General features: G+C 40.8%; 2 protein-coding genes across 4 annotated transcripts in view; both read left to right on the forward strand.

Moving 5' to 3' along the window:
• Positions 1-3,059: 3,059 nt before the first annotated feature.
• On the forward strand, positions 3,060-3,981 carry LOC113608151 (MORF4 family-associated protein 1-like). Its single transcript, XM_027084246.1, has one exon. The coding sequence runs from the start codon at positions 3,061-3,063 to the stop codon at positions 3,442-3,444; it is 384 nt and encodes a 127-aa protein (XP_026940047.1). The 5' UTR covers position 3,060; the 3' UTR covers positions 3,445-3,981.
• An 11,427-nt stretch (positions 3,982-15,408) lies between these two features.
• Positions 15,409-22,601, forward strand: part of GOLM2 (golgi membrane protein 2) — a 113,047-nt gene continuing 105,854 nt past the window's right edge. Inside the window, exon 1 of one of the 3 annotated variants that reach the window (XM_027084152.1) lies at positions 15,409-16,007. In XM_027084152.1, the coding sequence (XP_026939953.1) occupies positions 15,681-16,007 (327 nt within the window). In that variant the 5' untranslated portion in view covers positions 15,409-15,680. The remainder of the gene's footprint in view (positions 16,008-22,601) is intronic. The other 2 variants (XM_027084154.1, XM_027084153.1) reach the window with 2 other exon arrangements.

Genomic DNA, 22,601 nt, shown 5'->3' on the forward strand with positions numbered 1-22,601 from the left:
TACATTATTTTGTGGAAGAAGAACAACCTAAGCCTAAGCTAATACAATATTTTGCCAGTGACAGCTTAGCTCATCAAATGACAGTTTATGATGTCTAAATGCTCACAGGCATATGGCTACAGTCTCATCTTGCTATTCAACACATGCAAAGTTAATAGGCTTCCTTGTACATGAATGTTTATAGCACCAGTATTTATAAATAATAAATTAAAAATAATGAAGTACTGATGCAGGTTACAAACATGTATGAACCTCAAACCTTATGTCAAGAAGACAGCTAAGAAAGAAGACAGCTAGGACTTCCCTGGTGGCGCAGTGGTTAAGAATCCGCCTGCCAATGCAGGGGACACAGGTTCGAGCCCTGGCCTGGGAAGATCCCACATGTCACGGATCAACTAAGCCCATGCACCACAACTACTGAGCCTGCGCTCTAGAGCCCACAAGCCACAACTACTGAGCCCACGCATCACAACTACCGAAGCCCGCGTGCCTACAGCCCGTGTTCTGCAACAAGAGAATCCACCACAATGAGAAGCCCGCGCACCGCAACAGAGAGTAGCCCCCACTCGCTGCAACTAGATAAAGCCCACATGCAGCAACGAAGACCCAACACAGCCAAAAAAATTTAAAAAAAGAAGACAGCTAAGTGAACCTTAGGCTAAGTGAAAGAAGACAGTCACAAAGGACCACATACTGTATGGGTCCCTCTATATGAAATGCCCAGGAAAGGCAAACCTCTAGAAAAAGAAAATAAGCCTAGACCTTGTGGGGCAGGAGGATGGGGAATGACGTCTTATGGGTTTCTTTTGAGATAATGAAAATGATCTGAAATTAGTGGTGATGGTTGCAAAGCTCTGAAAATACACCAATATCATTGAATTATACATTTTAAATGGGTGAACTTTATGGTAAGTAAATTGTATCTTAATGAAACTGTTTAAAAAGTTAATAGGTTTCTTTATTATAAAACTTCTCAGGACTTTAATAACTTGATGTAATTTGTGAATCTTCAAGAGGAAGGTTGAGAATGAAGTGCTTACCCAAATGATTTGCCCCATGGACCCATGCTCCCCACCCCCATCTACTTTTTGAGCATTCCCATGGAATTGGTGTTTCTATGCATCCATTAAGAAAGTTCTAATCTAGGACATATAAACAATCTTTAAAGAAGTTCTAATCAAGAGGCAAATACTTGTTAATCCTTGGATAACGATTTGAAGGAATAATTCAATGGATTTAGGTGAGATGGGCCAGGTCTTGCTACTTTACCCAAAGTTATATGTAAATAATACTATAGCTAAGACATATATTCTATGCTTGATCTTACCCCAAGGGCAGAGAAGCAATAAAACATTTATTCTAACAAGCAGTGTTTTAAGGTAGTAAATTCTTAGACTTAATTTGCTCCCATTCAAAAATTACCCCTCTGGAAGAGGAAAAGGAAGAAAGGCAGTGGAGAGAGGTCTCCTGCTGCAAGCATGATGGAGAACTGGCCATCAGTCTTGCTTGTATAGGTCCTGCTTGGGGAATAAAAGGCAGATGCGCGGAGCACCAGGCATAATGAAACTTTCCAGGTGCTACCTACTATTCCCCTCCTGGACTAAGGGAATTTTTTGTCTTGTTAACTAAGCTAGCTGCCTAAACCAGAAACCTTGTTTCCCTTTCCTGTGGAATTCATTTCTCAAAGTCTCAGTCAACCATCCCTAATATTTCCTAGAAGTGAAGAACAGCCTGCACAGATGTTTCCTCCAAAGCAGCCTCCCAGAGAGTGAAAAAAAAAAGAAGAAGAAGAAATAAGGGGGCACAGGGATGATCACACTTTATGAGTTCATTATCAGAAGAAAATTTTTGTACTTTTTCTTCTGTATCTCTTACACACTGGCAGGAAGAGGTGAAAGGTATGACATGGTATTCAGTCAAGAAAATTGATTTCATTATGATAGAGAATAAAGCCAGAGGAGTGAAAGTGAGATTCACAGCTTAAAACTGAAGACAACTACATCCCCATACAGCTCTTGCATAGATTTGAGAAAACAGAAAGATCTGAGGTTGTCAGGTGAAGATCTTCAAGGAGGTAGTGAAGCGATGTGCAGTTTTCTCTACAGCTGGAAAGATTTCTGCAGCTATAAAAATGGCTGTAAGTTAATTTACAAAGAAACTTCTGACCATTTCTCCAGGGTTCCCTATTTCAGTGAATGGCCCAGGAGTGATCCAGTGGCCGAAATTAAAAACTGTTTCCCTGACTCTATCATTTCTCACCTGAATTATCACAACAGTCTCCTAACTGGCCCTCTGTTTACCGTCTATATACTTGAGGCACAATCACACTTGGCTGGAAAAGTCTTTCTAAATCATAAATCTGATTGCATCACTCTCTCTTAAAACTTTTTCATGGCTTCTTATTACTCTTAGGTAAAAATCCAGACCCCTTAATATGAACTTCTCCATAATCTGGCCCTCACTTATCTCTTCATCTTCATCTCTTGCCACTTCTTTTTCTAGTCTCTACACCAGGGGATCCAAAGTGGAGTGCATGTACAAGGCCATCCTTTGGGTGTGGGATGAAAATATTTGAACTTCTACAGATTGAGAAGCAGGAACAGAAGCTGAAGAAATGGCATACATTAAGAGTCTGGAGTGAGCCAAGCCATAACTACGTGCCAGTGGATGTCTAGAGGAAGCAAACACTCTGAGGAAGAAGGGACTATTAGGGAAATATGGGGAAAAGAAAGATAGAGGCACCAGAAAGAGAAGGTGTTCCTAGAGCTCTATTCCTGATAGATGCACCTCTGGTTCTACTTCCAATCTATATACATCCTTATAATACACCCTCCTTTTCCTTGAGAAAAGGGTCTTATTTATATTTTTTAAATGTCCTGGAAGAGTGGTATTTGTTCCATGCAACCATAAGAATCTGCCTAAAAAACTTGGTGTCCATCTATAGGGATTGGTTAAAGAAAATAAAATACATCTTTCTATGCATTTACCGAAAGTGAATATGTAGATCCTCTGCTTCTTTGCGCCCGATTTGCATCCTGCGGTTCCGGAATAGCGGGGAAGATGCGGTCCTTGGACATCGCAGAGCTGGCAGAGCCGGAGGAGGTGGAGGTGATGGAGCCCGAGGAGGACTTCGAGCAGTTCCTGCTCCCGGTCATCAACGAGATGCGCGAGGACATCACGGCGCTCACCCGCGAGCACGGGAGAGCCTACCTGCAGAACGGGAGCAAGTTGTGGGAGATGGACAGTATGCTCATCCAGATCAAGACGCAGGTGGAGATCTCAGAGGATAGCATGCTCAACTGTCTGCACAACGTGGACAACGGAGTCGAGGGCAGAGGGACCAAATGGTGCAAGAAGGCGGAGGAGAAGGCCAAGGAGATCGCGAAGATGGCAGAGATGCTGGTGGAGCTGCTCTGGGGGATAGAGAAGAGCGAGTCGTCCTGAAGGAGGGTCAGCCGTTTACAGCCAATGGATTCTGGTCAACTGATGGAGGTTGGCTGACACCCTGGAGAAGCTGAAACCAGAGAGCCTTTTGTTTTCTCTTTTTTTCTCTGTCTACGCTCTGTCCTCACTTACACCACGTTTCTGCTATGGTCTGTGGTTAATGACCTCAATGTGAGGTTTGACTGTTAAATGTTTTTCTTTGGGGAGGTAAATTTTATTTGGAAAATGCTCTCAAGAATTAGGGCCTAGATTGTAAGCTCTTGCAGCAGTCACATTTGTTCCTGGGTTTTCATTATTTCTAAATTTTTGAGGTGCTTTGCTCTTTCTTGTGTGACCTGATCGCTCCCTGGAACTTCGAGTCTGTGTGTAACAGATGAGACTCAGAGTTGGAGTTCTCCAGCTCTGAAGGTGCTGAAGGAGCTGCATTATTTCTAGAAGACGACTCCATGAAGCGATTGCTAAAGAAGCTGAAGAAGGGATCAGACGCCAACTGGGAATGTGAATGGGGCTGATCTGGCTAGGACTGATGAATCAGAAGAAGGGCTGAAGGATGGTATTGTACTTGGGGACTTTAATTTCTCTGTGAGAACAAAGGAGGAGAGATGTATTTTGTTCAAATTTTAAGTTTTATACGGCACATTGATGTAACCTGTCTGGTCATATTGTTTGGACAACCTAACTTAGCTTTATGTGACATGGAACCTAGAATAGGAGACAAGATAAATCTTGGTATTCCGTATAATCGATGTAATACCCTGATGCATTTCAGGGGATTCTGGACATAAAATGAAAGAGATATTTGCAAAGGCCCTTGAGGGTCTGGGGAAGAAAAGCAAGGGCTGTCTGTTTTGGACCCTAGACTGAACAGGGACGAGGTTTCTTCAAGATTTGTAAGTTGTCTAGCTGTAAGTTCATTTCAGTAGCAGACCTGACAAGTATTTGAGGTCAAAACCCTACCGTGTGTTTAAAAAAAAATTTACCATGTTAATAAAAGTATTCATTTGCTTAAAAAGACAAGACGTAAAAAAAAAAAAAAAGTGAATATGTAGTGCTAATTTGATTCATGGAAAGTTGCTTCCAAGGTATTTTTAAGTGAAAAAGCAGGTCACAAAAATTTTGTTTAATATTTTGTGTGTGTATGTATGTAGACAGAAAAAAATTAGGAAAGATCTATACTAAAATGTTAGTAGTGGTTACATTTGGATGGGTGGAATTGTGGGCAATTTTCACTTTTTGTTTTTCCTTTCTGATTATCTGATTTGCTCTTGTTTTGAGCATGCATTACTTTCAGAAACATGAAGGTAAACTATTAAATTTTTTTTATTTCTATGAAGAGAAAATATTAAATTATTTCCATTCTTTAAAAAAAACAAGAAAAATTTAGACTTTTAGGATTTTCCTTATATGTGGTAGAGTGACTAAGGATGAGACAGCTACATCCAGAGGGAATAAATCTTTTTCATTCATTCATTAAACATAATATATGTGAGACACAGCACTAGATGATGGAAAGATAAACAGGACAAAATTCTCATCTTTAAGGATCTCACAGTCTAACAAGATGATAAATATGTAAACTAATAGCTGTAATACAGGTATAATAAGTGTAATATCATGTATGTTAGGTGTAGCAGGACACAAGGAAGAAATCGTTGGGGAAGAGGCATTCAAACAGGATCACAAAAGGCTTAGAGAATGAGAAGGGAGTGCTTTCAAGGGAAGAGAATGAGAAGGGTGTGCGTTCAAGGCACAAAGGCATGAAATAGCACAGGGTACACAGGGCATCATCTAATCACATATCATTTGACATAAGTTACTTTGCTATGGAAATGAACAGATTTTCTTTAAAATACCAATGATTTTTAATATAGATTTTAAATAACCCTAATAATGCCCAGATGTCAAAAGAAAGAACATTGTGTACACTGATACAATGTTAATAAGAAAGTGTTCACAGACGTATTTCAAAACATATTAGTATTTCAAAGTTACTATACTACTGTGCTGAAAAATGTGTTCTTTTGCAAACACTGGCTTCTGTTCTGTCTTGGGATGTCATGTGCTACCTCTCCAAGATACTGACAAATCAAAACAGTACCTGAACAGGAACAGTGAAGTGAGTTCAATCCATCATCATGTTTACTTGATATAGATCAGGGGACTGCACTGCTGAAAACAACACAAACAACATGCTGAAACTAACAGATTCAGTGAAAAATTATGTAGGTTTAAAAAAAAGCTTTTAGCTTCTACTTAAAGCTCAGACAATGGATAAACAAGGATCCCTTAAAGGGCACCATATGACACATGACTAGCTCTCCTCACAGCTGTGTCTTCTGCCTGAACATCAGTGCAAGAGGATTTATTGTGTTGCCATACTAGCATCAGCAGCAAGTACACTGTTTCAGGGAACCAAAATTAACAAATAAAGGTTTGGAAAATTACAGGATGATCACTTGAAATTAGTTCCACATAAAGTTCCACTACATTAAATGGGGCCATATTTAATTGGGTCATTACAGAACAATGTCTAGCAGAGAAAGCCACCAAGAGCTAGAAGATTAGATGAAATGCAGTACAAACAAACAAAAAAATAGGGCAGAAACCTTGGGTTTTCTGCCAAGTCCAGAAAAAAATACATTGCAGCAGACTGAGCAGAGGCATGACCGTCTTTTCATTGGTTGCCGAGAATCTAAGTCTGGTTTTTAAAAATTACAAAGGAAATAGAAGCGAAATGTTAAGGAACAAGACCCACTGTATTTTGGAAAGGTATGTGAGAAGTGGTGATTAATTAGTAAAAATATTTACTGAATTCCTACTATGTGTCTACTATCTACTGTGCTACCTGCTAAGAAGAGAGAAAATAAAAGTGACAAAATGTGTGCTTTTTGGAGTTCATAGCTAACTGGCCAGGCAAGATACACCAATGTGAAAGAGTAGAGTAACAATGTAAGGTTAAATGATTATTGCCAAAGTGATGCAGTTTGTGGACAATTAGTGCATAATTCAGAAGAGAAAGACATGAGCTGAGCTGGAACTTGAAGATCTCAGAGCGAGAGAGAGAGAAGATTTATACTAGATCTTGAAGAAAGCTTGGATTCTAATCCGAGGTTGGTCTTTAACCATTAGAATGATTTTGAGCAAGTCACACTACTTCTCTGGATTTTCATCTTCACTTATAAACTGGAAGTTTTAAATCAGGCAGTCTCTAAATTCTCTTCCTGTTCTAAAATTCCATAATTCCAGAATATTTTTTTAGAAGGTGAAATGGTTAAGAGAGTATTCAGAAAGTGTTTTAGACAAATCCAAAGAAACTGGGAAGAAAGAAGTGAGCAGTCATTGGAGAAGGGGAAGAAAGCCTAATGATGTGAGGTCAAAACAAAATCACAGCCTACTCCATACTATCAGTTAATATGGTCCTTCAGAAAAACACCTACTAAAAGTCTAGTAGGAGGCAGATATGTCACAGAAAAATAAACTGCTATGGTAGAAATCTAAAGAACATCATGGAGGCACAATAAGATAGTGGTCATTTCTACTTGGGAGCAGCAAGGCATGGAAGGTGTCAAAAGGAGGTGTTAAAAGGAGGTGTTTTAAAGGAGGTAGACTGAGTAGTTTCCTTGTTGGGTATTGGTAAAGGAAGAAGAGACTGAAAGATTCAGGAGGACATTTCTGTCTCTGCTGTATGCTCTGCAACTGCTCCTACCTGCAACACTATCTGGTACACAGCAGGCACTCAAATAATATTTAATTAATTAATTAGTCAATTTTAATTAATGCACATTTTATGATATAAAGCCTTGAACAAAGTAGGATTCCAATAACAAAGTGCCACAATAGTGAAGTTTTAAATTTTTCATTTAATTCCAGGCTCTTGGATTAGGAAGAATTAATATTGTTAAAATAGCCATATTGGGACTTCCCTGGTGGTGCAGTGATTAAGAATCCACCTGCCAATACAGGGGACACGGGTTCGAGCTCTGGTCCGGGAAGACCCCACATGCCGTGGAGCAACTAAGCCCATGCACAACTAGTGAGCCTCACTCTACAGCCCGCAAGCCACAACTACTGAGCCCACATGCTGCAACTACTGAAGCCCGTGCACCTAGAGCCCATGCTCTGCAGCAAGAGAAGCCACTGTAATGAGAAGCATGCACACCGCAGTGAAGAAGCCCCCACTCTCCACAACTAGAGAAAGCCCGCATGCAGCAGTGAAGACCCAACGTAGCCAAAAAAAAAAAAAAAAAAAAGCCATACTACCCAAGGCAACCTACAGATTTAATGCAATCCCTATCAAAATACCCATGACATTTTTCACAGAACTGGAACAAACAATCCTAAAATTTATATGGAACCACAAAAGGCCCAGAATTGCCAAAGCAATCCTAAGGAAAAAGAACAAAGCTGGAGGGATAACCCTTCTAGACTTTAGACTATACTACAAAGCTGCAGTAATCAAAACAATGTGGTATTGGCACAAAAAACAGACATATGGATCAATGGAACAGAATAGAAGGCCCAGAAATAAACCTATGCACCTATGGTCAATTAATCTATGACAAAGGAGGCAAGAATATACAATGGAGAAAAGATCATCTCTTCAACAAGTGGTGTTGAAAAAGCTGGATAGCTGCATGTAAATCAATTAAATTAGAACACTTCTTCAGACCATATACAAAAATAAACTCAAAATGGTTTAAAAGGGGGCTTCCCTGGTGGCGCAGTGGTTGAGAGTCCGCTTGCCGATGCAGGGGACAGGGGTTCGTGCCCCGGTCCAAGAAGATCCCACATGCCGCGGAGCAGCTAGGCCCGTGAGCCATGGCCGCTGAGCCTGCGTGTCTGGAGCCTGTGCTCCACGATGGGAGAGGCCACAGTGGTGAGAGGCCCGCGTACCGCCAAAAAAAAAAAAAAAAAAATGGTTTAAAGACCAAAATATAAGACATGACACCATAAAACTCCTAGAAGAGAACATAGGCAAAACATTCTCTGATGCAAATCATAGAAATATTTTCTTAGATCAGTCTCCCAGAGCAAATAAATAAATAAATAAAAGCAAAAATAACAAATGGGGCCTATTCAAAGTTAAAAGATTTTGTACAGCAAAGGAAACCATCAACAAAATGAAAAGACAACCTACAGTATTGGAAAAAATATTTGCAAATGATGCAACTGACAAGAGGTTAATATCCAAAATATACAAACAGCGCATACAACTCAATATCAAAAAAACAAACAACCCAATCAAAAAATAGGCAGAAGATCTAAATAGACACTTTTCCAAAGAAGACATACAGATGGCCAACAGGCACATGAAAAGATGCTCAACTTTGCTAATTATTAGAGAAATACAAATCAAAACCACAATGAGGAATGACCTCACACCAGTCAAAATGGCTACCATCAAAAAGTCTACGAATAATAAATGCTGGACAGGGTGTGGAGAAAGAGAACCCTTGTATACTGTTGGTGGGAATGTAAATTAGTGCAGCCACTATGGAAAATAGTATGAAGTTCCTTAAAAAACTAAAAATAGAGCTACTATATGATCCAGCAATCCCACCCCTGGATATATATCTGGAAAAATTAAAAACTCTAATTTGAAAAGAAATGCGCACCCCAATGTTCACAGCAGCACTATTTACAATAGCCAAGACATGGAATAAAACCAAGTGCGCATCAACAGATGATTGGCTTAAGGAGATGTGGTATATATATGTGTATGTATACAGTGGAATATTACTCAGCCATAAAAAATGAAATATTGCCATTTTCAGCAACATGGATGGACCTAGGGAATATTATACTTAGTGAAGTCAGACAGACAAACACTATATGATATCATTTATATGTGGAATCTAAAAAATAATACAAATGAATCTATATATAAAACAAAGACTTATAGAAAGCAAATTTATGGTTACTAAAGTGGAGAGGAAAGGAGGGACAAATTAGGAGCATGGGATTAATAGATACAAACTACTATACATCAAATAAATAAGCAATAAGGATTTACTGTATAACACAGGGAATTACATTCAATATCTTGTAATAGCCTAAAATGTAATATAATCTGAAATACATATATTGATATAATTGAATCACTTTGCTGTGTACGTTAAACCAACACAATACTGTAAATCAACTATACTTCAATTAAAAAAAACAAGCATTACTCACTTCATAATAAACTTTTCAATTAAGTATTTTCTCAATCAACTATTATAGTAATAATATAATTGTGATCACATGGGTATCTGAGATATTTGTAACATTGTTATTAATAATGAAGAAATTAATGAATAAATGGTAGTGAAAAAAGAAAGTTACGGAAGCTTTCCAATATGAAATAGTCAAACAAAGCATCAGAGACATAAGATAGCATGAAAAACAGGATATCCTTAGAGCTAGGGCATGAGATATAGGGAAAAAAATAAGGCTGGAAAGGCTACTAGATGCTGGGTTGCAGTCCTACCAAAACCACGGCCCTTTAGTCCCGAAATTACCTATATTTTGACCTAAGAACTTCTTTTTTAATGTCAGAAACTGTACAGATACTCATGTGACAGTAATTATACCTTCAGTGTCCACTGATTAAGAAAATATATAATGGAAAAGGTTATGAAGTCACTAGTAATTTTAAATAAGTTTTTATTTTATTCATCACAATAGCATCTCAGATTTTTTTTAAAAAGTAGTGAGATTTCGTAGAAATTATTTATTCAATATATAGACAAAGGTTAGTGAACATATAGATTCATTCATGCCCCCACCACAAACTGAAGACCACTGCTCTAGTAACAGCAGCAGTAGTAGCAACATTTACTGAATACTTGCTAAGTGCCTGTTCTAAGTACTGCACATGTATTAACTCATTTAGTTCACACAACCACCATATGAAATAAGCATTATGATTACCCCGCTTTGTGACAGAGTTTGTTTTTGCTTCCTTATACTTTTTCTTCCCTTTTCCTTCACTAAAAGACCCTAATTTTCAAATGAGGACATTGCTGCTGTAAGATATATTTCCTTGCCTCCTTGGCCTCAGGGTGGTGACTGTGTGACTAGCTTCAGAGCAATGAGAAGTGGAAATGTACATTTGGAGAAGTCTTCTTAATAGTTGGAGAAGGGCATACCCTTTCTCCTTCCTGCTTCCTGGACCAAGAATGTCATGTCTGGAAGTGAAGATGAGGTCCATACTGTAGGGATGACAGAGCACTGAGCTGGAAAGAGCCTGCCATACCAGTCCCGGATGGCCTGCTTCTCAATTTATTTTATGTGAGAAAGGAGAAAACCCTATCTTGTTTAAGTTATTATTTTTTTCCCCTTCAATGGAGCCAAACTTTATCCTGATAGGCCATTTTGGAAATGAGAACACTGAGGTTCTGAGTTTAAGTAGCTGGCTTGATGTTACAAACTTATTAAGAAGCAAAGAGAGACTTTTAATTCACACATTCTTACTCCAGAGCCCACATTACCCATTACAGTATACTGCCTCTTGCTATACAACTGTAGGAAATGGGTTTGACATAGGGAAGTAACACAGTCGTTAAGGGAAGTAACTTAACGACTGTGTTTTCTCTTGACTAGTACTGGCTGCCATGGGAAGGGGGCACTCTCTTCACAAGGTAACCCTTTTCAGCTGAGGTAATTCTGAAGGGGGCTGATAGCTCAGAGCTATCTGTTGACATCTGTTGACAGCACTCCCAGCAGCTGGGGGAAAAAGTCCTTCATTCCTGGAATGGGATCTGAGTGGCACATCATAGCACCACCTCCATGCATGACATCATACCCCTTCTTGTGACTGGTTTTGGATGGCTAGGGAAAAGTCAATTCCCCTAGCCATCCAAAACCTGGTTGATCTGGGGGTATAAAGGACTGGACCTCTCCAACGCAGGACAGGTCTGAAGGGACATCCCCGCTTCAGAGCTCTTCAGGGAGTTGGCTGAGGCTTTCACTGAGACTTTATAGCAGCCCAACTTCTCCCTCTGCCCATCCTGTTTTCCTCCCTTCCCTTCCCTTCTCTTCTCTGGGTGGTGATCCCAGGAACACTCCCTTAAAATACCTTCCTGGGCTTTTCTGGTGGCGCAGTGGTTGAGAGTCTGCCTGTCGATGCAGGGGACACGGGTTCGTGCCCCGGTCCAGGAAGATCCCACATGCTGTGCAGCGGCTTGGCCCGTGAGCCATGGCCGCTGAGCCTGCGCGTCCGGAGCCTGTGCTCCGCAACAGGAGAGGCCACAACAGTGAGAGACCCGCGTACCTGAAAAAAAAAAAAAAAAAAAAAAAAAAACCTTCCTAACTTCCATCTCAGAGTTTGTTTCCTGGGGAACCCAACCGGTGACACCATGTCTTTATTCAGTCATTGACTGTTCTTAATTGGAAGGGAGGTAATATATGTCAAGAAAAAGAAAACTGTGGGAATTCCCTGGTGATCCATTGGTTAGGACTCAGTACTTTCACTGCCGGGGCCCCGGGTTCAATCCCTGGTTGGGGAACTAAGATCCCAGAAGCCACGACATTATTTGTTTAGTTCTACCCAACTCTCTTTCTGTTTCTTGGTATCAGACTGCTCACTGGCAATAGAGTAGTGTCCTATGTTGGGCCAATCATAATCCCCCAACTCCCTGGGCACAGTGATAAGTACAAGTGGCGTGCACACGATCAGGCTTGGACAACCAGAACCTTTACTTGGTCATTTTTGTACTGACAGCTAGAAAACTGAACTCCTTTGCTTCTCAGATTATGGAACTGGCAGGATGTGTCCCTATGGATGCTGGGGCCACATTTCCTGTCTACAAGGAAAAGGGCCATCTGAAGTAGGAGAGAATAAAGCCAAGAAGAGGGCGGAAACAGAAAGACCCCAGTTCCTGGTGCTCTTCCAATAGTACTGTAAATTACCCTAGTATATATCTATCTATGCACACACACACACACACACACACACACACACAAACACATATATATAATTTTACTTATTTATTGCTTAAACCAGTTAGGTTGTTTTTTATTTACAATGGAAAGAACTTGCCTACACACCTGTGTATTTTCTATTTCTACAAGCTACCTTCTCTAACCTAGTCCTACTCAATGTCCTAAATATTGAAGAATATGCTATAAAATAACTACTCCTTTGCTCAAATCCAGGAAGTCAAATTTTTTATGAGTCAACATATATTGAAGACGATATATGCCAAACAGTGTTTTGAGCTCAAGAAAATGAGCTCCATATAAAAGCAAAATTCCTATGATTTAACCTCACTTGCCACTGGGTAATAGAGTCTTATGCTTCAATTAAATCTTTTTTTTTTTTTAGAAAGGGTTTTTTTTTTTTTTTTTTTTTCTTTGTAGGGTTTTCGTTGCCGCACACTGACTTTCTCTAGTTGCGTTGAGCGGGAGCTACTCTTTGTTGTGGTGCGCAAGCTTCTCATTGCAGTGGCTTCTCTTGCTGCACAGCACAGGCTCTAGGTGTGGGGGCTTCAATAGTTGTGGCACATGGGCTGAGTAGTTGTGGCTCACAGGCTCTACAGCGCAGGCTCAGTAGTTGTGGTGCACGGGCTTAGTTGCTCCACGGCATGTGGGATCTTCCATGGACAGGGGCTCGAACCCATGTCCCCTACATTGTTAGGTGGATTCTTAACCACTGTGCCACCAGGGACGTCCTCTATTAAATCTTAAAACATTATTTATCTGTGCTTATACTGCCTTTCCAATTATATGAATATATTTATATCCATACTTGATATCATAAATCTTTTTATGGAGATTTTTTATAAATAGGAACTTTTATAACTAATTTTAAAAATTTTAGAACAGTTTTAGAAGTACAGAAAACCTGTAAAAATACTACAGAGTTCCAGAGTTCCATTAGATAGGGTTATGAGTTTTGGGGAGGAAAACCACAGAGTGCTACTTCCATCACATCCTATCAAAGGTACATGCTAACAACATGACTTACCACTGTTGTTAACCTCGATCATCTGATTTAAGGAATTGACTTTTACCTCAATTAGTTTAAAGCCTAATCCAGAACCATCTACAGGAGAGCACTTATACACTGTCTTCATGATATCTGGATTGGGTTTGTTAGTAGAGGGAAGAACTCAAAGAGGTAGCCATCAAAACAGATAAAAAATTTTTTCTCCCTGGGGGAGGAGTGGAAAGAGGATTGTTTTTCAAGCTTCAGCCCTGCCACTTACTAGATGTATGACTTTGGGCAAGTTACTTCCACATCTGTAAAATGGAATCATGGTACCAAATAGTTCTTTTAAGCATCTGATAAAAAAAAGTATGTGAATGTGTTTTGTACAATATTATACTTCTACATGCTAGAATCCCACATAAAAATGAAAACACTTTTGGAAAGATCATCTGAAACATCTTAAGCAGTTTAACGTCACTTTACAGTTTCAACTGCTGGCTAAGCAAAGCAAAGTCAATATGAAATTGATAGACGAGGATTTCCCAGTTTTGCCTTGCTCCCTTCTGCCAAGGTCTGCTTGTCCTTTGAGACTGGAGGGGATTTCTTAGATCTTATGAAGCCAGAGCAAAGGGCTCAAGTTTGATGTGGATTAAATATTAATAATTTTGGTGTTTTTTCCCCGTATTTGTGAGAGAGAAATCATCCCTCTTTCAGGGTGCAATAATTCTTCCAGGCTACTCTAGGACTATTAGGCAAGAAACTTTATTTTTGAAATGGACAGGAGACATAGAATAATTATTCAAAGATAACAAGTCTTCTTACTTCAAAATCATACCACTCTGATTTGAATGAAAATACCAAAGTTCTTGCGTTTGGTTGGTTTATGTTCGTTCTTGAACCTGAGGTCTGAAAAATAAACCAACTCCATCTTCTCCTTAAACAGGATAGAGCCAAATAACTTTTAAAACTTCTATGCGAAAGGTGTTTAAAAAAAAAACTTTTATGCGAGGACAAATACGCAGAAAACACAAAAGAGGTGAGGGCTTTTTCTGCATCACTGTAATTAATGCCGAACATATAGCAACAGTTAGCCTGGTATAATGCAAAGAGCAATGATGTTAGAGACCAATGACCCGAATTCAAGCCTAATTCTGTCTCAAACAAGATATGGGATTTTGAGAAAGTTTCTGGTACATCTTTGTGTCTTGGATTCCTCATCTGTAAAACTGTGTTGCTGAGACGATAATATGAGACCAAGTATGCAAAAACAATTTGTAAGAGAGCTACTATATCTAACCCAGACCGTGCTTGCTGTCAGTAACAGCATAAGTTATCATTTATTGTGGGCAGCTTCTGGACTTTCTACTTGGAAGCCCAGTTCAAGGCAAAAGCAGCAGTGAGTTTAGGAACAGGGGCTCATACATTCTGAAGTTCTTTCCATTAGTGAAAGCAGTAACCTTGGAGACCAGGCTGGTACCACCTCTTTCAGTCATAAAACTTAGTTTCTCTTGCTTTCCCCCGTAATGTTTGGGGCACCACAATTTCATGGTCTTTTTCTTTCTTGTTATTGTTTTCTCTCCACATCGTTAGCACAAGCAAGAAAACCTACTGAAGCAAATACAAAATCTAGTCGCCCCTTCTGCCCGCAGCTCACCTAAGTTTTCCTTACATAGCGGTCGCAACCTCAGATGTCCTCAAAAGCAAAAACTCTCACGAGGGCCAAGGCATGGTAGGCACTCCCTTGACCATGGGTCAAGGGGATTGAGCAGGTAAAAGCCGAAGGGGCTCCAGTTCAGGTATACAAGTACTAACCCAGACCGCCAAAATCATCACAACACTCTTCCAGACAGAGATAACCCTCGCGAGATAAGACTGCGAAGAGCGAGAAAAGCCCACTTTCTCGCGAGAAGAGGGGGCGTTGGCGGAAACTAGGAAATGGCCCCCTTGGCGACCCAGACCCAGCCAATGGGCGGGGCCAGAGTTAAATCCACCCCCTTCCGGCTCTTTTCCCCGCCCCCTAACCCTGAAGTGTTGGACCTGGGGTTCGGGCAGCTGGGTTCTCCTGGTTCCGCCCAGCTGGTGCGGGGTCTAGTTCAGCGCCTGCGGAACGCGCTGTGGCAGGATTTGAAGGGGGGGGCGGGGAGGGGCCTGCGGCTTGCGGCCCCGCCCCCTTCTCCGGCTCGCGGGCGGGCGAATCGGCCCGCCTCCGGCTTCAGCCGGCCCTGGGGCCGTGTACCCCAGGCAACTCAGCCACCTCGGCCTGAGCGTCTGCCTGCAGGCGTCGGCGCCGAGGCATCGGAGTACAGCCTGGTTCGGCCCCATGGTGGGTTTCGGGGCGAACAGGCGGGCCGGCCGCCTGCCCTCCTTCGTGTTGGTGGTCCTGCTGGTGGTGATCGCGGTCCTCGCCTTCAACTACTGGAGAATCTCCTCCCGCCACGTCCTGCTTCAGGAGGAGGTGGCCGAGCTGCAGGGCCAGGTCCAGCGCACCGAGGTGGCTCGCGGGCGCCTGGAGAAGCGCAATTCGGACCTGCTGCTCTTGGTGGACTCGCACAAGAAACAGATTGACCAGAAAGAGGCCGATTACGGCCGGCTCAGCAGCCGGCTGCAGGCCAGGGAGGGCCTCGGGAAAAGATGCGAGGATGACAAGGTAAGGACGAGCCCTCTCCCCTCAACCCCCAGTTTTTTTCAGCTCCGCGGTGGGGGTGTTCGCCCAGCCGTGGCTGCCTTATGCCTTCCAGAATTGAAGCCTCGGAGGCTCCCCTTACCGCTAACAACCCTATTTCTGTCGGACTTTAACCGGTTTAATCACTGCCACATTTTCCAGTCCCTGCCAGATGAAACTGGCTGTAAGTTTTGGTTCTCAAGAGTGGCCTGTGTGTGGATGCCGCCTCTTCTCCAAGCTCAGCTGCTGAGCTGGCAGTAGTAATCATCTGGCCTATGTGGTCGGCCGCCTTACGTTTACAGATACACAAATCTGGAGGCTGCCGGATTTGGTGTGTTACCTTATCCTTTATTCCGTGCACACTGATTATTATTAATTTATTTATTTAAAGGATGGGGCCTCCTCTAACTCCTCTATTTACGATGGTCACCATATATTTTTAAAAGCAGTCTGAGTTTTCTTACATCTCTATAGGGCTATGTATTAAGCAAAGAGTCGGATATTACTGCCTTTTTTGTGATGAAAATGTTATGATGGGCTCTGGAGCCATATGTGAGCCACTTGTGACTTGGACATAGATAATCCAAAATTATGTACTCAGTTTGAATGGTTAGTGAAATTAGCCGAAAAGGTAGAACCTAGAAATAAGTTCTAAGCAACAGAATCTCATGTCATTGTCCTGATTGATCTTGAAAGGAAATAAAAATGAAATTTTGTATGCCTGACTATTAGGGTTGGTGTTGGAAGGCCATACTAAGTTTAAATTTTAAAAGTTTAAAGCTAGACTGTAATTAGACCCACCGCTGAATAGTCTTTGTTCTCACCAGCATATTGGAAACTATGTTATTAACTTATGACCTATGCAACTTCTGTTGATTTACCACAGTAAATTTCTGGGTGGGATAAGTAGATGCCTTTCTTTCTGGACCCTCTTTTGGTAGTCTTCACACTTTTTTGTGTGTGTTCCTATTATAAGTTTTTATTTTGTATATTAAAATCATTTGTAGTAAGTCATTATAAATTAAAATCTCCTGAGCTCCCAACTTCCTTATTGTCACCGACCTCTACCTTGTTTCTTATTTCATGAAGGTTGAAGCCCTCAGGTAAGTGCTTTTCTATGACCTACACCTTCACCATAACAGACAGCTTCTGAGAGGGGCAAGAGCTCAGCAAACTTACAAACATACTACATACTGAACTCTACAGACTGAAAAATTCTCTTGGGTGGAATAGGCAGAAATCCATGAAATTTTGTAGTATTAAAACAAGGTCTTCAGTCTTGGAATGGTTAGGCATACTATTCAAATTCTCTCCAATCTGGAAAGAAAGATAAGTCTTTTTTAGTAATTTATACTCAGGATTCCATTTCTTCCATCTACTGGACTGTAATTATCAGTTTCTTTCAGTAGGTTTTCACTTTTACCTTCAACCATATGTAGGTGTTTGCTGTTCTAAAATTTTTTTATTCTTCCATATACTCCCTTCTCCCAATCAACCAATGTCTTTTTTTTTTTTTTTTTTTTGCGGTACGCGGGCCTCTCACTGTTGTGGCCTTTCCCGTTGCGGAGCACAGGCTCCGGATGCGCAGGCTCAGCGGCCATGGCTCACGGGCCCAGCCACTCCGCGGCATGTGGGATCCTCCTGGACCGGGGCACGAACCCGTGTCCCCTGCATTGGCAGGCGGACTGTCAACCACTGCGCCACCAGGGAAGCCCCAACCAATGTCTTTTTAAATTTTCACTGCTAAACTCCGGTTATGGGTGGTCTATAAATGTTTCATCTATTTCTTTTTTCATCCCCATCCTAATTTTTTTATTCTGTATGCCATCCTTCTTTCCTTCTCTTTTCTGAAGCTATTCTCTTGAAGGTCACAGGTGTCAGTCTTCCTGGTCAAATCCAAAAAAACATTTTTATTCTCATTCTATTTAATTTCTCAGTAATTGATTGTCTCTAGCTTTTTGGAAACTATCTCCTTTCTTGCTTCTGTATCATTGAACTCTCTGGCTTTGCTTCCTGCCTTCTTCACTATATTCTTTGATGGATTTTTTTTTTCCCCCCTCCAACAGTATAATAGTAATGGACTTTATTCTTGGGCCTTTGCTTTCCCCTTACAGCAGTATTTCTCAAGGTGGTGTTAAACAGAATGCTGTCCTAGAAATTGTTTGTAGATGGTCAGGAGAAAAGCCTTCTTGGAATTCATAATGCCTGCTAGCATATAAAGGCTCTGAGAAATGTATTAGTAAAGAAGCCTATTTAATTTTGTTTAACTTAGTCTCTATCAGTTAATTTGATCACCGACTACTGTTTTCATGGCCTACTTGTTACCATGGTACAGAAAAATGTAGCAAAGCACACTAGTTTGGGAAATGTTGCCCCAGGTATCTTAACTATTGTTTGGCTAATATTCTATGCAGCTGGCTCACAAATCTGTACCTCTTCTTTGCATGTCAATTTTATATTTTGAACTAGCTATAGCATCTTCGTTGGAGAGCTTGTGAGTGTATGTTCCTGGGGTTAATGAGGAGGCTTTGAGTTACTAATAGAAAGGGTTGTCTTGGTCTAGATGAACTATAGATGAAATTTGTCCTTCAGAGGTGTTTCCTTTATTCCTGCTACTCCCTCAATAGCTGAGAGGAGGGATTTATTTTCTATAAATGATCTAAAATCCGTTTGGGTGGTGATAGTGTTGAAGTAAATTTGACAATTAAAAGTGTCTTCCATTTTGAAATAGACTTGTTTTAATGTTTAATCATTAATGTAGTCTCTTTAAAGTAAAGACTCTCTCTGCCTTTCAGGGTTTTTACCTATAGTACACACTGGTGCTGGCCCCCTCAATAATCATTTATACCCCCTTTGTTTGGTATATATCCTTCTCTGTGACTCAGGGGTAAGTCCTGATTGGTTTAAACTGATTATGGTAATTTCATTATTCCCAGTGATTAGTTTAGGAAGGGGCTGGCTAGTGAGTCATGAAGGGAAGTTTCCTTGCTCCTTAAAAGAGTCATACTTGCACCTCTGTGGTTATCTTACCCCAAATCAAAAATCTCCAGTCTAATCATAAGAAAGCATCAGACAAACTCATATTCAGGGACATTCTACAAAGTACCTGAGCAGTGCTCTTCAAAATGAAGAGATGGTCTCTTCTGCCAGATAGTGTTGCTTCTGCACGTGATACCTGAAATTGAGGCAACCGGAGTGCCACGAGAGTTAGCTAAGGAATGGCTGAGGCACTGAAGATGGCAGAGTGGGGTGTTACAATAGAATATTGGCACTCGTTATGTGAGATAAAAAAATTTCCATATTGTTTAAGCCAGTCAAGTTGAGAGTTCCTTAGCTGCAGCCTAAGTAAGGTATCCTGACTGTTAATATTCACATTGTCACCGTAGTGTCTGAGATGTAGGTTAAATCTTATGTGTCCCCAGGGCAATGTGGGCAGTGACCTCAAATCTGCACGTGGTTTGGGGTTCCTCAAGGGTCTTTATCTTAAGTATCAACAGTGGTGTTTGGTTGCCTGACTAGGTACTTGCTTCACAGTTTTTTGGAGACCAGGATCTTATGGCGGCATCACCTCCCTATATACCCTTTCCCCCTCCACTCCATAGATGTTCCACACCAAAAATCCCTTTGCCCTGATGAGCTAGCTGCCTTAGGTATGATGTGTTTTGAGGGGGTGTTGGCAAGGCAGTCCTTGCTCCGGCTACCTTTTTTTTTTTAACTCTTATTTTAGAACATTTTAGATCTATGGAATTATTGCAAAGATAGTACAGTTTCCTCATACCCCACACCTAATTTCCCCTGTTATTAATATCCTACATTAATATGGTGCATTTGTCATAATTAATGAATTGCTATTGATACATTATTAATAACAAGTCCATACTTTATTTTGATTTTCTCAGTTTTTCTCTAACGCCCTTTTTCTGTTCCAGGATCCCATCCAGGGTTCCACAGTACATTTAGTTGTCATGTCTCTTTAGTCTTCTTTTAGTTGTGACAGTTTTTCAGACTTTGTTTTTTATGATATTGAAAGTTTTGAGGATCACTGGTCAGGTGTTTTGTAGAATGTCCCTCAGTTGGGATTTGTTTGATGCTTTTCTCAGGATTAGACTCAGGTAATGGTTTTGGGGAGGAAGACCACAGAGATAAAGTGCCATACTCATTGTATCAAGGGAACATCTCTCAAAATGACTTATCACTAGATGTTAACCTTGATCACCTGGCTTGAGGTAGTGTTTGTCAGGTTTCTCCACTGTAAAGTTACTCTCTTTTTCTCCTTTTCCATGCTGTACTCTTTGGAAGGAAGTTACTATGTGCACTTAATGAATTGGGAGTTATGATCTATCTCCTTAAGGGCAGAATATCTATATAAATTACTTGGAATTCTTCTGCATATAAATTACTTGGACCTTTATCTCTTCTCCCTTATTTATTTATTCAGTCATTTATTTATATCAGTATGGATTCATGGATATTTATTTTATACTTTAGGTTATAATCCAGTGCTACTTTATTTTGTTGCTCAAATCATTCCAACTTTGGCCATTGGGAGCTCTTTCATTTGCCTCCTGTATCCCTCTGACATAATACCCCATCATTGTGACAAACCCCTACTTTTTGGCACTACAAGATGCTTCTGGCTTATCTTATATACTTCCTGCCCCAGTCCTAGACTCCTTCTCCACGGAGCCCTAGTTCCTTTTATTGGAAAATGGTATTAGAGACCAAAGTCTAGGTGCTAGGTGTACTCATTGCAACTGTCAGGCTATCTTTGGGAATATAGGAATCCCTGCTCCACAGGAATCGGAAAGGTGACATTGGACATCTTCTAATTTATTATTCTATCCTGCCATTTTCAGTCTGTTATCTGGGCTGTTAGAACACAGAAATTCTTTAAGGGAGCTTGGAATTGTCCATGGAAGTGAGAAATAAGCTCCACTTCTTTGGGATTCCCCCCACATTTACCTTATTTTTTTGCCTTCCTCCCTAAGGAGTTTCAGCCTAGAGGGATGTATTAGTTGGTTACGGCTGCCCGTACAAAATACTACAGACTGGTTGGCTAACAACAACAGAAGTTTATGTTCTGATGTAACATAAACTCTGATGGAGTCTAGAAGTCCAAGGTTGAAGTACCAGCAGGTTGGTTTCTTCTAGAGCCCCTCTCCTTGGCTTGCAGATGGCCACCTTCTTGCTGCTTTTTCATCTCATGGTTGTCCTTCTGTGCTCCTGCATCCCTGGGGTCTCTTCCTCTTCTTATAAGGACACCAGTCGTATTGGATTACAGTCCCACCCTAATGGCCTCATTTTAACTTAATTACCTCTTTAAAGACCTTATTTCCAAATAGGTTTCATTCTGAGGTACTGGGCGTTGAGACTTCAGTATATGGGTTTTGGAGGAATACAGTTCAGCCCATAACAAGGGGGAATCAGTGACACACACACTGCTTTTTCTTTCTTCTTTCTGCGAGAAAGACCCTTTCTTCTATTTCCTAGGTGTTGGTTATTTCTCTTTTCCTAACTTGAATTCTTCCTGCCTGTATCTTGTACCAAAGTTATGTGATCCAGGTGGGCCAAGTCAAGCTCTTGATAAATAAAAGAAGCTGTTAGAATGTAGAAAAAGACCTTACCAAAACTGTTGTTTTATTACAGATGAAAATAAAAGTCAGTTTTTAGGTTTGAAGCTGAACAGTAAATGACCTCTTTTTCCCTTTAACAACCATAATCCTCCTTGATGGCAGTAATATATTGTACCTTTGCTTGAATAGGGGAAAGGTCATGTGCCAGAAAGGAGGGTGGGTAGCATATTACTTTTTTTTTTCCAAAAAAATACTCGTTGCGTTTGTGTGTGTACACAACACTCATACACATACCAAATAAGTATATGTAAAAACCCTAGCACAGAGTAGATGTTCATTACCATGGTTTCAAATCCTGGCCTGCCATTTGCTATGTGTAGAACCCCGGGCAAATCACTTAACTTCTCTGTGCCTTGGTTCCGCATCTGTAAAATAAGGACAGTAATAGTTAGCTCTCTCACTCTTGTGAAGTTTAAGTGAATAAATTCTTTTAAATGTTTAGAACAATGCCTACCACATAGTAAAAAAAAAAAAAGAAATGTTTAATAAGTGTTATGTTAGCTATTACTATTCTACAACCTCTTCCTTATTTCTGTCCTGACTTCTTTCCAGGATGGGATTCTGTCTGGGTTCCTGCTTAAGATCCGTCCCAGCTCTAGCCAGCCTGCCTCACCCTTTGCTCCTGGTTGTCTGACTCCACCCCTGCCACCTTTCCTGGTCCACTTCTAATTAGGCTTAGTTAACTCCTCTCATACTTGTCTCAGCTGACTCCCTGAAGCCTGCCTATCCCTCTGTAATTTGAAGATCAGCCTTGTACAGTTCTTTAATATGCTGCACATGAAAATTCCTACCTTTGCCTCTGCCTCCCCCATCATAATCTGGCCAAATTCTAGCTGTTGTTTAATTGCTACCTCAAATTATTCATAAGCCATACAAAACTCATACCTCCTCTCCAAACTATATATCCCTTTCCTACCTTCTTGGTCTTTATAAAGCTCATGCAACT

Source organism: Aethalodelphis obliquidens, unplaced genomic scaffold (assembly GCF_003676395.1).
Source record: "Aethalodelphis obliquidens isolate GAN/ISIS:26980383/991018 unplaced genomic scaffold, ASM367639v1 scaffold51, whole genome shotgun sequence".
NCBI lineage: Eukaryota > Metazoa > Chordata > Mammalia > Artiodactyla > Delphinidae > Aethalodelphis > Aethalodelphis obliquidens.